General features: G+C 38.4%; 1 protein-coding gene across 1 annotated transcript; it reads left to right on the top strand.

Annotated features, from left to right (window-relative positions):
- Window positions 1-6743: 6743 nt before the first annotated feature.
- LOC141126987 (matrix metalloproteinase-18-like) lies at window positions 6744-13155 on the top strand. The gene is made up of 10 exons (XM_073613081.1): window positions 6744-6995; window positions 7752-7996; window positions 8710-8858; window positions 8946-9071; window positions 9272-9433; window positions 9537-9651; window positions 9902-10035; window positions 10245-10404; window positions 10698-10801; window positions 12894-13155. Exons 1-10 carry the CDS (start codon window positions 6894-6896, stop codon window positions 13043-13045), a joined length of 1449 nt encoding a protein of 482 aa, XP_073469182.1. The 5' UTR covers window positions 6744-6893; the 3' UTR covers window positions 13046-13155.
- The last annotated feature ends 4037 nt before the right edge of the window (window positions 13156-17192 follow it).

The following is a 17192-nucleotide window of genomic DNA, read 5'->3' as shown; positions in this document are numbered from 1 at the left end:
CTCTTTCTGAAAGCTAGTTTTGTGGGTTAGCTAGTAATAATTTCTTTATATGAGTTTATTTATTACTAGTAGCCCTTACTCCTGCATAGGTGTTATCTTTTCAAACAATCCGATGTTTTTAGAAAACTGAAATTCTTAATTATGTTTTTATTATGATTTTATATATGATTTATTAATTGCGAAAGCTGCAAGATGTTAAAATAAGTTATTGGAATAAACAATGCTCTTGCTAGTGTTTACAATATCTACTAATATACCGTATACGGGTGCTATAAAGACAGTATACTCTTTATAATGGCTATATCCATATTATAAAATCACCAAAAACTATAATTCTCAATGTTTAAGGACATTACATATATGGGAGGAAATAAAAAAAAAAAACATACAAACACTCACTATCCTGCTAGAACTGATCTACCGGAAGTTGGTCTGTAATGAATGTGATGGATATTGGACCAACGTTGGAGGATTATTGTTGCTATTTGATCCCAGTGCTGGTATACATGGTACTGTGTGCACATTTATAATTTGGGTGTTTATATTGTTATTTTTATCAGTTTTTTAATAAATGGATTTACATTATGAAGATATTTCTTGTGTTTCTGTGAATCATATTGGGGAGTGTACTTGAGAGGGCTATATAGGGGTTCTGTGAAATATATCACCAACACGTTTTTGACCTTTGCAATAAATGCTCCAATGTTTTTGGTGAACTGATTTTCAGACTATGGTGAAGAGTGGAGCACTGGGCACAGTAACAAAGCGCACTGGTGGCAACAGGGATTAATATTATGAGAACAAGGGGTTGATTAATCACTTCAGCCCTGGAAGATTTTACCTCCTTCCTGACCAGAGCACTTTTTGCTATTCGGCACTGCGTCGCTTTAACTGACAATTGCGCGGTCGTGCGACGTTGCACCCAAACAAAATTGACGTCCTTTTTTTCCCACAAATAGAGCTTTCTTTTGGTGGTATTTGATCACCTCTGCAGTTTTTATTTTTTCGCTATAAACAAAAAAAGTTCAACAATTTCGAAAAAAAAACGCAATATGTTTGACTTTTTGCTATAATAAATATCCCCCAAAAATATATAAAAAAACGATTTTTTTCCTCAGTTTAGGCCGATATGCATTCTTCTACATATTTTTGGTAAAAAATCGCAATAAGCGTATATTTATTGGTTTGCGCAAAAGTTATAGCGTCTACAAAATAGGGGATCGTTTCATGGCATTTTTATTATTAATTTTTTTTTTACTAGTAATGGCGGGGATCTTTATCGGGACTGCGACATTATGGCGGACAGATCGGACACTTTTGACACATTTTTGGGACCATTGGCATTTATACAGCGATCAGTGCTATAAAAATGCACTGATTACTGTAAAAATGTCACTGGCAGGGAAGGGGTTAACACTAGGGGGCGATAAAGGGGTTAATTGTGTTCCCTCTCTGTGTTCTAACTGAAGGGGGGAGGGGACTGTCTAGGGGAGATAACAGATCGCTGTTCATACTTTGTATGAACAGACGATCTGTCTCTTCTCCCCTCAGAGAACCGGAAACTGTGTGTTTACACACAGATCCCCGTTCTCGGTGTGTAACCAGCGATCGCGAGAGCCCGTCGGTGATCGCGACAGCCGGGCACTCGTATCGGCTCCGCGCGCACCCCTAGTGGCCACAGGGCGAAGCTAAGTTACATAGCCCAGCCGTGCCATTCTGCTGCAGTAAAACTGCAGCGGCTGGTTGGCAAGTGGTTAAATAAAACTGGAGAGTGCAAAATCTGGTGCTGCTTAGCATGGTAGCCAATCAGCTTCTAACAGTAAAAAAAGTTATGTAATAATGTGATGAAGGCAACAAATTAATGCCTCAAGACCTCATGAAAAATGAAATATAAGCAAGTGATGTTCAATATACAAAAAATAAATTATAAACAAGTGATGTTCAATGTGCAAAAACCAATCTTAAAAGACGCAAGTAGTGTCCATATGATCTGTGCACAATATACAGTGAATAATTATATACGTAATAGTCCCAAAAAAGAAAGTCCATATATTAAAAAGGTATTAAGCAAAAAAAACAAAAAACAATATCCCCAAGTGACAGGTGAAAAAAACTCTTGCTGTAGTGAATGGGGTGCATAGATGAAACCTCCACCTTCAAAAATGCTGCCGCTTACCAGAGGATGTTGGTCCCTTAATTATAGGGGACCTCACTAGGCAGACGGCTTTAACCCCAGCCCGGGATCTCAGAGACAGGCACTGGATACCGTCATGTCCACAGGAACCCTCTCCACAGACCGCAACAAGATGGTGTGTCAGCGTGAAAAACATAAATTGCTCCACATAGCATAAAATCTTCACATTCATTGAGTAAGACAAAGCCAAATGTACACTTACAAACAGCAGATGTATATAGGCAAAAGAAAAAAGCCGGCCGGCTCCAGAACAGCCCGTATCTTCCGGGATTCGAATGGCGGTGTCGTCAGGACGTGGGAGGAGGAGCTACGATCATATGGACATTATTTGCGTCTTTTAAGATTGGTTTTTGCACATTGAACATCACTTGTTTATAATTTATTTTTTGTATATTGGACATCACTTGTTTATATTTCATTTTTCATGAGGTCTTGAGGCATTCATTTGTTGCCTTCATCACATTATTAGCGCAAATTTTTTTATTATTTATCTGATTGTGCTGTATAACACTATAGTTGCTGCTTACACATTTTTGATTATTAGCGCAGTATTATATTTTTTCCATTTACCAGCTTCTAACAGTATCTCGGTCGGGTCTGGAGCACTTACCCAATCTATGGTGGGCACCGCTTCTCCCGGAATTCACCGGTGACTTCCCCTGCTCAGTGGCTTCCCCTTCCCCTGCTCTCCACGGGCATCGCGGCGGCTTCCGTTTCCTTCCTCCTCCTCGGCGGCCAATTGGGACTCTTCTCTTTTCGGCCAATCAGAAAAAGGGTCTCAAACCCGCATCTGATTGGCTGGATTGAGGATCAGTGTTTCAATAGCGAATATTCATTCGCTATTGTAACACCTGGGTGGGCGCATAGCCCAAATGTTCAATACTAGGTGCTTCAAAAAAACACCCCCTCTGCTGTAAGCCATGCGCCCGGCATCCTGAAAGGGGCTGGACGCATGAACAGGGGGTGGCTGCGTGGACTGGATAGAGCATGGGAGTGGTGACCGTGGATAGAAGGGGCGGAACTTGGCGCCCCTAATGGATGGGCCGCCACTGTTTCCCACAATATCCAAATGAAAAAAGAGTTTTTACAGGAGTTCCATTTCGAACGGGTATTCTTGTGCATCACTGACCTAATATGGCCACATGACCATAATAAGACAATGGCACTGACCTAATATTACCATGTGGCTAAATGAAGTTAATGATGTCAGAAGCATCCCTGTCCCTTTATGTTTTTGCAACTGTGGAGCAGGGAATACCCTGCCTGTAGCTGATTGGCCTGGCTGCCTTTTAGAATCAGCCCAACATGTGTTTGGACCAAACCCAAGAAGAACTCAAGCACAGGAAGAATCTCCTTAGGAGGTACATAGACAATACAAACTTGAGAGAGGTTCTGATCCTCAACTACTTCATTCAAAAAAACTACATAGCCTTTAAGAAGAGAATTATGCAACGAATGATGCAACGGAATTCCTAAAAAGGAACAATTTATATTGTCATTGGTAATGGTTATAGAATTAGCAACTTTTTAAAAAATGTTTAAAATGAGTAACTTCATATAAACATATGTCTCCTACTGAGATATAAACACAACCTAAGGAATATTAAGCCAACAGAATTCTGTTATTTCCATAGCATGTCAGGAAATGAGGAGGATGTTACTATCTGTCTAAAGATCAGGCTATCGTAATCTAAGGAAAGGAAGAAGTCTATAAACTCAACAACACAGTGACTCATGTCTATCTGAATTCACACAAATGTGTTGGTGATAATAAAGGAAGCCCAAGAGCCCACATATGTCGTAATATATAGGATAAGTCATGTGCAGGCAATTTGGCCCATACGCATACCTGTTTGTAAATACTTAAAAGAAACTGCAGGCTAGATCTATAGTTTAGTTATATTCACAAAAATTGGAAACAAACTTATCTAGGAAATCTTTTTTGTTCTTGATTCTCTGTTGGGGAAAAAAATGTGCCCTCAAGGACTGTGGTCTGTAAGCAAAGCATCTCAGCAATATGGTGTTGCTCCTGTCACTGTGTAGCCATGACCACATCTAGCTATTACACATAATGGTGTTTAACTAAAAATCACTAGAGACCAACTCATGCATAGAAGAAAAAGCACTGTTAGGTACTAGAACATACCTTCTGTATTAGGTCAGAAAGATGGCTCCCTACATAAATTTCAGTGTAGAAATGAATGTAGTCACCCAGGAACAGAAAGTGTGCTATTCACAGAATCAAAAGAAAATTAGATTTTGGGTCCTGGGTTCAGATACACTTTAACAATTCTTTCAATCCTTCCACTTACATGGAGATGTTATTGACACTGATGCGGGAATGGTATAGAGCCTGTTCATTTACAGGGTGTGCGTTCTATATAAGTGAACTTGCGGTGACAGGGAGTCGGGTAGAGTCTGGGGGTTTGATGTTTTGATACACTGGAGAGTTTTATAAGGGAAAGGCATAAGCAAAACAAGCAAAACCATAGACAACAAAGGATTTAGAGGGCATTTTACTTTGTATCTGAGAGAGGATTGGAGAATGGATAGAACCAATTTTTTTTTTCTTTTATTAATAATTAAAAATGAATTAAAGTATAACTGAAGACAAAACTTTTTTTTTTAGTTTTGGATAGAGTGGAGAGGGATCAGAACGCTTGTCAGGTTTTATTGCTGTCTGTGCCTGCATTAAGGAGATTCACCCTGTCTATTTGTCCTATTATCATTGAAAGTGAAAGTAGAAGAAAATCACAACATTTTGGGTTGTCCCCAGAAAAGTAATAGAGGGGAAATCTTTCAATGGGGACACTAGTTCAGGTAAACCTGGGAGTCCCCAAGGAATTCCCTTAATTTGCAGGGATTTCCTCTCACTTCCTAAATAACATAGAAGGAGAGAAATTGGGACTTTTAAAGCGCACACAGATACAAAATTTAGAAAAATAGAGAATTTATTGAATTAATAATACATATGTGAAAAAAGGGTTAAACCATAGTACATCAGTAACAAATATCAACATGGGTAAATTGTCTCTCTACATGTTTCGCCATTCATGGCTTCTTCAGGAGATTCTGTTACAATAAACTCTGTGTGTATAGACTGATCACTATAATAGAAAAGTATACAAATAAAAAAACACAATTTAGAAAAGAGAACGTAATTTAGAATTTAGAATTTCACAATTTATTATTTTTTTTTATTTGTATACTTTTCTATTATAGTGATCAGTCTATACACACAGAGTTTATTCTATCAGAATCTCCTGAAGAAGCCGTGAATGGCGAAACATGTAGAGAGACAATTTACCCATGTTGATATTTGTTACTGATGTACTGTGGTTTTACCCTTTTTTCACATATGTATTTTTAATTCAACACATTTTCTATTTTTCTAAATTTTGTATATGTGTGCGCTTTAAAAGTCCCAATTTCTCTCCTTCTATGTTATTCTTGCAACAAGGGATGTGGCGCCTAAATTGAGTCTTTCCAACAGACTTGCTCTAAAACTATGATTCTCTCTCCTCTCACTTCCTGTTTAGCTATGGGACAGGAAGTGAAGGGAAATCTCCGCAATGGGACAAAGATGGCGGAAAAAAAAATTGACAGGTTATAACCCTCCCTTGCTCTATCCTAAATTAAAAAAAAAGTTTTGCCTATAGTTCTACTTTAAGACTTGCAAAAGTGTACATGTTCCAGAGGGGGAAAGGTTGAGGCTATAAGAAACATTTGTAGAAGGAAGGAAGAGTGTCTTAGCAGACAGTATGTGCAGAAGAAGAGTGTTGCAGGTATGACAGTGGGCAGTATGTGCAGGAGAGGAGTACAAAGGGTACAACAGTGGGTGGTAAGTATAGGATAAGAGTATGGAGGGTATGACAGAAGACAGTATTTGCAGAAGAAAAGTACAGAGGGTATTATAGAGGGCAGTAAGGGCAGGAGAAGATTGTGGAGGTTATAACATTGGGCAGTATTTGCAGAGAAGTACAGAGAGTATGTCAGAGGGTAGTATGTACAGGAGAGGAATGTGGAGGGTTAAACAGTATTGGGCTGAAAAACATCATCTTGTTTACATCATACTTTCCTTCTAAAAAGATAAAATAAATTAGCAAAATAATAAAAATTATTATTATTATTATTATTGTTGTTGTTATTATTATTATTATTACTATTAATATTAGCAGTAGTAGTAGGAGTGGTGTAGTAGTAGTAGTAGTATTAGCAGTAGTAGTATTAGCAATAGAAGTATTAGTAGTAGTAGTTTTTCATTAGTATTAACATAATTTAAATATAATTTGTATTATTATTATTATGATGATTATTATGTAGATTTTACTATTTTTTTTTTTAAATCAAATTCATTCATATTTTACTTTTTTAAATATTTGAAAATTAAAAAAAGAAAATAACCACAAAGTCCTATTTGCAAGCTTCACAACAAAACCTCTTCCTGACCATTAATCATGTATAAGGAAGAAATGTTGCACAAGAGTGGGCTTTACTTAGTTTGCACTTTGTCATAACTTGTTGTCAGAGAATGAAGTTTACTTTTTGCTGTGATTGGCGGAAGTTGTAAACGGTGAGTCACTTTCTGCAGATTGGCTCATGATTCCAGGTACGGTATAAAAGAACAAGCCGGGGACTCAGAATATCATAGGAAATCAGAAACTATTGAGAACCCTGAGGGACCATAAGACTTCCAGAAATGAAGAGCTTGTTTCTCGTCGTGCTACTTTCAGTAGCATACTGCTCGGCTTTTGCAGCTGAAACTTCACAGGACAATGAAGAGAACGCCAAGTTTGCTGAAGTGAGTATATTAAAGGGAAAGTATAGCCTTATCTGTTTTTTTATACTCGTATGAAAGGGATCAATTTAATCTTGGCAATGTGTTTAAAAACCTTCTTCCTATTATATTTCTTATAATCTGTATATGTGATCGGGGCAAGTCATACTTTTTACAATTACTAATGTTCTCTGTGCTTCTTGATAAGTAGTGCTGGGATCTTTAGTCTTAAAAATATGTTTCCTCCTCTGCACCTTGCCCCCTCCCTCTGCTACACAAATATCCATCTATTTTTTTGATTTTGTTTGCTAGGCAAATAAAATGTAGTTCCCTGGTAAGTAGGGGGGAAAAAATGGAGGAAGGGAGAGAGTTCCTCTTTAATATACCCTTAGTGAACATCTACTAGATAAGTCTGACCAAAATTTACAAACTTTCTATGTATTTAAACTCTTACTCATAGAGGCATATTATAACACAGAGAGCCAATGGACATTTCATTTATTTAAGACCACATTAGAATAACATTAAAAAATCCACAAAAGGACACATTTACAAAGCGGTGAATGTGACCTTCAGCAAACATTCACCAGTGGTGAATCAATCATTATCATTTATATTATAACAAATTTTCAATCTTTTACACGATGTTGGATGAATCTTTAATGATGTTCCATTTTAATGACGTCTTTCTGTTTCATCTATACATTTGCCATATTTGTTTCTAAAGCCCTTAATAATATAAGGATAAAATTAAGAGAGATTTTTTTTTTTAATCTGCAGGAATATTTGAAAAAATACTACAACCTTAAGACAGATGGGGTGCGCCAGTCCAGGAAGAAAACGACCAGTCAATTTTCAGAGAAGATACGGGAGATGCAGAATTTCTTTGGTTTGGAGGTGACGGGAAGTCTTGACTCAGACACTATGGAAATGATGCAGCAACCCAGGTGTGGGTTTGTTGATGTGGGTGAATACAGCATATTCCCAGGAAACTCTGGATGGAAGAAGAGAGACCTGACATACAGGTAAAAAAAATTCTATTGTGTTACCTTCATAGACAGTAATATATTTGTAGGGTTCGGGAGGATAACGTGATAGTAGATTGCAAGTTAACTTCAGTCATGTTTATCTCATAAATGTATATCCAGCCAAAACCTTTTTGGTTTTTATTTGGGATGGGAGGATTAGTATGTTAGTTTTTTTATGATTGTTTATTACACTGCTGGGAAGATTTACTCTCCCTGTATCGATAGTCATTGTCAATAAATATTTTAAAGTTGATATCTGAACAGTAATAGAGGGAAAATCTTCCAATGTGGACAACTGTTTAGATGGCTATATCAAGGAAGGAAATCTCCCCACGCTTAAGAGATTTCCTCCCCACTTCCTGTTGTATCTCTGGGACAGGAAACAAGGAGAAATTTCTTCATCAGTATACTCAAAAACAAAGATCAACCAGACATTGGTTCTACTTTGGTTGACTTTAACCTCTTTCCTGAATATGGCCCTCTCAAGTAAGGTTGTACACCTGCAAAGCACACTGACATCAGCCTCCATCAGACTGAAATGTTACATAATATTAAACAGTTGATTTGGTCATACTGGATGCTCTACACATATGAAAATCATTCTGATAGTAACTAGCACATTAATCATATAGGACAATGGGTGGTTCTATGGTAATCCCCCTTTACAAATAATTTGAAATAATAGACCAATCGTATTTTTTTTTATTTAGAATAGTAAATTACACCCCAGACATGCCCGCTGCTGAGGTGGATACAGCTATCCAGAGAGCCTTCCAGGTTTGGAGTGATGTGACCCCCTTGACCTTTACTCGAATTTACGACAGTCTTGCTGATATTGAGATCTCATTTGCAGCACAAGGTATGTTCATAAGTCAATGTCATGCCATATCAGGCTGAACCTTTATAACACACAGAGAGATAAATTTTACATTTTGTTTTTCTACAGTGCACAATGACTATTGGCCATTTGATGGTCCACATGGAACTCTGGCACATGCTTTTGCTCCAAGTAATGGAATCGGAGGAGATGCTCACTTTGATGAAGATGAAACATGGACTAGTGGATCTAGAGGTGAGTTTTTTTCCCTCTGTTCAGTAATATACACAATAATTGTAATCACTGCAAGATTATAGTTATATAATGAAAAATAGTTTTCTTTAATTAGAATATGCTAACTAAAGTAATTGGATGGTGCCGCCTGCTTAGATATGATACAGCTTCAGTACAATTATTGACAGTGCCCATTTTTTATTTTATTTTTTTCATTTAAGGTTATAACTTGTTCCTTGTGGCTGCTCATGAATTTGGTCATTCCTTGGGTCTCTTTCACTCTAACGATCCCAGCGCCCTCATGTACCCAACTTACCACTTCATTGAACCCAGTGAATTTCACCTGCCTGACGATGACGTTAGAGGAATTCAGTCACTCTATGGTAAGAGAAAGAAAATCACTACCAGATTCTATTAGGAAGAGAATGGATGACTCTACAAGTTATAGAAGGTTGCTGTGACATAACATTTGGTACTTTATTACAGGAGCCAGAGAAGTCCCAGTACAACCACAACCACCAAGCACTCCTTCTTCCTGCAAGCCAATCACTTTTGATGCTGTGACAACTTTGCGCGGAGAGATATTATTCTTCACCAACAAGTAAGCTTTAAACTTTAATTAAATATATTTTTTTATTTTTAGTTTAATGAGAATTTATGATGTTTTACATTATTTTTAGATATACTCTATATAAGAATGTAATGAGTTTAAAGTACATATTTGCTTATTATGTGATTCCTGCCTAGTAGTGCTCCACAGTGACTGGAGTTGATTTACTAAAATTGGAGTGCAAAATCTGGTGCAGCTGTGCATAGAGAAACTAATCATTTAACTCATTTATATTTTCTAGAACGCTCTGGCGTCAGATTTCTCCCGATTCTCTGGCCGAGCATCATTTAATCAAATCATTTTGGCCTGCCCTTCCAAATCACATTCAAGCTGCTTACGAATACAAAGAAAAGGACAGGGTTATTGTCTTCAAAGGTGTGTACTTCTTATTTTTCTGTGGAATTTTATGGACATAGTATAATCTATTTAGTTGTTAGAAGATAACATCTTTATGTGTGCTCCTGTTGAATACAATGCATGCCCAAGCATATTCTGGAATGTATGAAGTATTGTTTTTTTTTGCTAATAAATGGATTATTATATTTTAGTCAACCCAATATTCTTTTTTTCTTTTTTTTAATTAGGTGCTAAATATTGGGTTATTAATGGTTATGAAATCACAAAGGATTCACCAAAAAGCATCTATGACTTGGGCTTTCCCAGAACTGTTAGGAGAATTGATGCTGCAGTCCATGATGAAAACACAGATAAGACCTACTTCTTTGTAGATGACAAATTCTGGAGGTAAGACCAGTTTATGTGACACTTTTATCTAAAATCATGGAGGGATTTTATTGGGGTTGCTTGGTACGGATAAAATAAAATGATATAGTATTTAAAATTAACATGTGCCCAGATCGTGCACACTACAGTACTTACATATTCTAAACAAGGAGTGAACTACTTCACCTCTGCATCTATAAGCATTGTGAAGAAATACATTTTCATCTTCAAGGAAATTAGCAAATGAATAACTTCACAATAATTCATGCAAATGTTGGAAAATCGTTTCTTCTAACCTGTCTGTTATTTTTCAGTTTTGATGAAGAGAAGCAGACGATGGATTCTGTAACTCCTAAGAAAATAATTGATGTCTTCCCTGGTGTTGGAAATAGGGTTCATGCTGTTTTCCTAAATGATGGTAAGTAAATATAGTAGAACTGTGTATTTTATGTAGGGACCCCTTATGAGTCAGACCAATAAAATAAACACGTCTTTCTAAACATTCAGCAGGAAAACAAGATGATAAAACAAGTTTTAGTTTTTTGTAGCTCAAAGTAAAAACTCAGCAGGAAAACAAAAGATTTGTGCAATTGAGTGTAACTCATTTCCTGCAAGAAGAATGATGGATCTTGTTTATTAGGTGTACCATAAAACAAATCCATGCTTTTAGCCATGCAGGGCAAAGCAACAAGTTCCATTTAAAGTGATAATAAAGCTTCAGGGTTTTTTTTTTTAATTTATACTTACCTGATCTATTCAATGATTTTGCACAGAGCAGCTCTGATCCTTTTCTTTTCGGGTCCGCCGTCGTCGCTCCTGGCTCCTCCCCCTCGATCAATGGCCCCAGAAAAAGCTACATGCCCTGAGGACAATGCTGAGGGCTCGCTCCCGGGCTGCTGCTCTATGCGTCCATATGACACATAGAGCCACTGCTCCACTCCGCCCCTGTTCTCTCCTCATTGGCTCACTGCCTGTATTTGACAGCAATGAGAGCCAATGGTCTCATGCTGCTGTCTCAACCAATGAGGAGGGAGAGTCCCGGGACAGCCGTGTCAATCGTGAACATCACTGGATCAGAGGTAGGTCAGGTAAGGATTGGGGGAGCCTGGGGGGGCTGCTGCATACAGAAGATTTTTTTACCGTCATGCATAAAATGCATGACAGTTAAAAACCTTCAGCCTTTAGAACCACTTTAAAGTATATGCAAACTCAAGAAAAATATACAGTTCAGCTTACCAATCCTTAGATGTCAGGCTGCCTCTCTTTTCTTTTATTGGACATTTTTATCTATATTTTCACCTGGTGATCCTGCCAGTAAGACACTTTCTTTATTGACAAATTACTGTAAAGTATCTATAAAAGACAGGAAGTGTGTTAGGACTACACAATCTCCTTCCTCTTATCCATACTATAGATGGAGGTGTTCTGTGTTCACAAATCACAGGTATTATGTTCTGGGATCACAACACTGCTTCCACAAGCTCACTGGATTTCTTGCAGGATTATCAGGTTTTTGTGCACTTTAATGGTGTATTTTAACAGACAAAAAAGGATCACATAAGAGAAGCTCGCTGGTTTTCCACACATTTTAATGATTTCCCAGCAGCACATACTCAGCTCTGCTCCATTTAACTGCCAGTCGTGAAAAAGATTACCCTCTACTTTTTAGATTCCAATCTTTTTATTAAGATTTTATGCATTTAACAAAACAGAACCCCCATGAGGGGGAAAAGTAGAAAGAAAATTGGGTACAGATTCCCTTCATGGATTAACCAATATAGCAAAGACAAAGCATTCGGTTAAAGAAGAGAAGTACCATTACATCTCAACAATTGCTAGAACGCGAGAGGTTATAATGTGGTCATCTCTCTTATTCGACAACCTCGCCTGCTGTCTAACTAGCACCAAACACCTAAACAAAAACACATTACCATAAAGTAGAAATTTTACTTTGTCATCCAAAGGAAGGAAGGAGGAGGCAGGGCAAGGGGTAGACAAGAAGAAGGTTTAGAGAGAAAGGACTGAAATAGAAAAGATGTGACCAAGATCCCCAGGTCGCACTAGACTAGACTCTTTGGGTACTGCAGCCAAGGCTTCTAGATCTTATCAAACTTTGACTGGGTATAATTGAGGGTACATATGAGTTTATCGTTAATAATTATCCAGTTTAGTATTCATGTGAGACCAACCACTGGTTCCAACACCTAGCAATGGCAAATGCTGGATAATGTAGGATGTGTTTTTTTTCTGGTGTTTAGGAGCCTAAATGTCTAGTTTCTGAAAAAGAGCAATTTCAGGCTTTGTGGGGATGTTCACCTCCGTTACTGAGTGTATTAGATTAAAGATCCTTATCCAAAATCTAGTCATTTTGGGGCATTTCCACTTACCCTCTACTTTTTATTAAGTGTGGAGGGGGATCATGTTACTCATCCTCCAATATGAAATGACTTCATTTTTTAAAAAAGAAGGGAAAAAACAGATAAAACAAAATATTTTTTTTTTCTTTTCAGAACTACTTTATTTCTTTGATGCTTCCCGTCAGTACGAATTCAGCACCGCTAAAAAGAGAGTCACCCGTTTACTGAAGAGCAACAGCTGGCTGAAGTGTGGAAATGTGAATAACAACAGAGTGGTCAGCCCAAAGAAAGCTCTTATAAAATAATTTATGTTTACTGCCTTTGCAATATTTGCATTCATTTGTTTAACTTATAAATTATGATAATATATTATATATTATGTTTATAAAATAAATTTTTTATGATATAAGTACAACTTTTTGTTCTTTATTATAAAGCATTGGGTAAATAATTGCTTTACACCTTAACTGCCTATAGGCCGTCTTGCCTGTAAATGCACAACATGGAAGTCTCTTCCTCTAACCCCAGTAGGTCTGGTAAACCTTCTCAAAAAAAAAAAATTTCTACTGAAATTTCTTTATTTTTTTCAACAAACTCCTGTCCCATTACCAAAACCTTTTTTGGCAAAACTGACAAATGAATTCTTCCTTTTTATGGCCAGAAAAGACTCCTAGATCAGTTAAAGGAGAAGTGTGGGAAATGAAAAAAAAAAAAAACACACCCATACTCAACTATATAGCTGCAGCATCTGTCCAATGCTGCAGCTGCCCCCCCCATTCTAAGACCAAAAACTGAGCAGTCTTTACTGAGCAGCCAGCCTTCTGCTGTGCCCATCCATCGCTCGTTGGAGCACCAGGCTGTAGAGGGGATGGAAGTAGCTGGCTCAGGCTCTCAGTGGCGTGCTGAGAGTCTGAGCCAGCTGCCGGTACAAGTTCCTGGGTGGATCCCGACCTTAAAGTCTGGATCCCTGCAGAGCCTGAACTGTGTCTGGACTGTATTGGATGAATCAGGGTCACAGGAGTGCAGAAATAAGTGGACTCCTGTAACCCACAAGAGAAGTATGTCCAAAAAAGCTTTGGCCATACTTCTGTTTTAAGTTTGCCCTACAATCACCTGTAACTGAAGGTGGCCCAGCTCTCCCTAATTTTCTAACCTATTACTGGTCTGGAGTTCTGCTTTCAGTGCTCTGGTGCTTTGCCCTACCCTGAGACAATGCAGCAGTAACTTTGGAAGCTACACTTTTGGGATCATACTAAGAACTGAGCAATCTGTCCTTTTGAGGCCCGCGCTCTAACCCTGCCATTACCACTCCCATTAAAATAACTCTTACAGTCTAGAGACAGGCTAGAGCAAGATATAAACCTGAAGACACTTCTTCGCCACACACTCATTTTCGGGAGAATCCCACTTTTCCCCACTTATGTAATATTCCAGACCCTCAACTTTGGGCTAGCGATGGACTAAAGACTCTAAAATATATCATGCCACCGGATGTAAATCCCCCTTCCAACTACCCAATTCCATGTTATTCCACATTTTACAGCTGAGACAGGCAATAGGTGCACAATTTCCTGTTCAGATAACTTTAAATTCTTACCTTATAGAAAGTTTGCTATTAACTGATAAACTAATTAAAACAACTCCCCTGCCTATACCTTAGGCTAACTACTGCTTATAGGTCTAGGTTGACTTCTCTCTTTCAGAAGTGACAAGATGATATTCCATCATTGACTGAGGAAGACTGGGATGAATGCCTAAAACACTTTTTAACTGATATGATTTCGGCCAATCCTCAAATGAGAGCCACGTGTCGAAAAATAAAAAATAATGCATTTGGGTGGCAAAAATATGAATTCAATCTATACACTGGGGGGAGAACCTCTGGGGGGATCTAGAATGGAAAAGGACCTGGGGGTCCTAGTAGATGATAGGCTCAGCAATGGCATGCAATGCCAAGCTGCTGGTAACAAAGCAAACAGAATATTGGCATGCATTAAAAAGGGGATCAACTCCAGAGATAAAACAATAATTCTCCCGCTCTACAAGACTCTGGTCCGGCCGCACCTAGAGTATGCTGTCCAGTTCCGGGCACCAGTCCTCAGGAAGGATGTACTAAAAATGAAGCAAGTACAAAGAAGGGCAACAAAGCTAATAAAGGGTCTGGAGGATGTTAGTTATGAGGAAAGGTTGCGAGCACTGAACTTATTCTCTCTAGAGAAGAGACGCTTGGGAGGGGATATGATTTCAATTCATATATACCGTACTGGTGACCCCACAATAGGGATAAAACTTTTTTGCGGAAGGGAGTTTAACCTCTCCGGCGGTATGATTTTTTTCAGATTTTTTGATGCTCAAAGAGGTACAATGTTTTGCATGGAAATGTGGCGTTTTATATTGTAGACCTGTAATTCTTAGGAATAACACACTTAAATCTGTCCAAACAAGAGTCTAGTAGACATCCCGGGTATGATAAAGTTTGAAACACAAAATCATAAGTTATAATATAATAAATAACTATAAATAATTATAACAAATAATAATATAATAAAAATTATTCAATAATGTAATCAAATCAAAAACACTGAAATTTGCTCAGTTGCAGAATTGTCATTGTCATTACTTTCAGTGTTTGGTGATGAATTTCCCCACAAATCACTATCACTCAATTCTGCAAGTGATTCTAATTTATTATTGCTGTTTATTTGCTGGTCTAAAACTGCTTTTGAAGTAAAGGGACACTTTTTGGTTGCTATGGACAATCTCCATTTTCCAGGCAGAAAGAACAGTATTTACAATATAAAACATCATGCAGGGCATTGGACAAACCACTAGGGACAAAAGGGAGGTGAAATGATGTAATACAGTAATGTAATCTGTAACATTACAGTGTACTGTATGTGTATTGTGTTTTTGACTTTTTGAATTTGGCACTGTGCTCCGTCCCCGTGCGTCTCAATACTCGCAGGGAACGGAGCTTGGCACTGTGATAGATCAAGTGGAGTTCACGGCTCGCACACACAGCAGGGAGACATCGCAGGATCCTGGGGACAAGGTAAGTAACTTTGCCTGGATCCTGCGATGCGATTCCGATTGTGGCTCAGGGTTGCCGCTTTTGGTATTGAAAATCCACCTCAAGCCACACTCGGGAATACCGCCAGGGAGGTTAACAAGACACGTGGCCACCTGTTAAAATTAGAAGAAAGGAGGTTTAACCTTAAACTACTTAGAGGTTTCTTTACTGTAAGAGCGGCAAGGATGTGGAATTCCCTTCCACAGGCGGTGGTCCCAGCGGGGAGTATCGATAGTTTAAAAAAACTATTAGATAAGCACCTGAACGACCACAGCATAGAGGGGTATACAATGTAATACTGACATATAATCACACACATAAGTTGGACTTGATGGACTTGTGTCTTTTTTCAACCTCACCTACTATGTAACTATGTCATAGATGAGGTACAGAGATACATACTGTAGCGCTACCCCCATAAGAGCCGTTGATAGATTGGGATCTCTGTTCTTCTGTCTTGACTCTGAGAACAACCTCAGTCCCGCCGACACACCAGGTTAAGCAAATAGGTATTGCACTGCTACTAGAAGCACAGATATAGATACCATGCACATAACTAAGGTTTAGTATCAAAAAACAACAACAGACTGAGTTTGGTGCATAAGATGACTCAGATCATGCTGCTACTGAATCAGCCCTGCATAACTTACAGAAAGGGTCCATCTCTGCTGAGATATACTGTTCAGGGTTTTGCTGGTTGGCCCTGGAATCTGGATTGAATGATATAGCACTCTTCAGCCAATCCCGAATTGGCATATCCAAGGCAGTTATAGACACTTTGATTAACGCCTACCAAATCTCTCTTTGTGGTATGCTGACATCTAGTGGCAGTTTTGGGCCACAACAACCTGTTTACTAATGTGATTTTGGCATCTTTCTCTGTCCTCTCCTCCTGTTTAGCGCTAGTTAGTTTAGTCCTAGCTAGACCCTCCCCACTATTTTCTCTCAATCAGTGTTGGTTTCTCGCAGAGGCTGAGCATATGAGAGTCATTGTCTTCTTACACTTCAAAAGACTGGAAAAACATCCTCTGCACTGCAATTAGCTGAAGTAAGCTTGCTTCTTATTGAAGTGTTATAACAGTGCATAGTATGTGCAAGAGAGGAGTGGTGGGTATGAGAGCAGGCAGTATGTGCAGGGGAGAAGTACAGAGGGTCTGATATCAGGCAGTAAGGGAGGGTATGACAGTGGCCAGTATGTGCAGGAGAGAAATGCGGAGGGGGATTGTAATAGCATGTAGTATGTGCAAGACACAAGTGTGGAGGGCTTGGCACTGGTCACTATTTGTAGAAGAGTACAGAGGGTTTGAAAGTGGGCAGTATATGCAGAAGAGGAGTACTGAGGGTATGAAAGTGCAATATTTGCAGAAGAGGAGTGTGGAGGT

Source organism: Aquarana catesbeiana, linkage group LG02, assembly GCF_042186555.1.
Source record: "Aquarana catesbeiana isolate 2022-GZ linkage group LG02, ASM4218655v1, whole genome shotgun sequence".
Lineage (NCBI taxonomy): Eukaryota > Metazoa > Chordata > Amphibia > Anura > Ranidae > Aquarana > Aquarana catesbeiana.
Note: the sequence above shows the minus strand (reverse complement) of the source record. Positions and strands in the feature narration are given on the sequence as shown.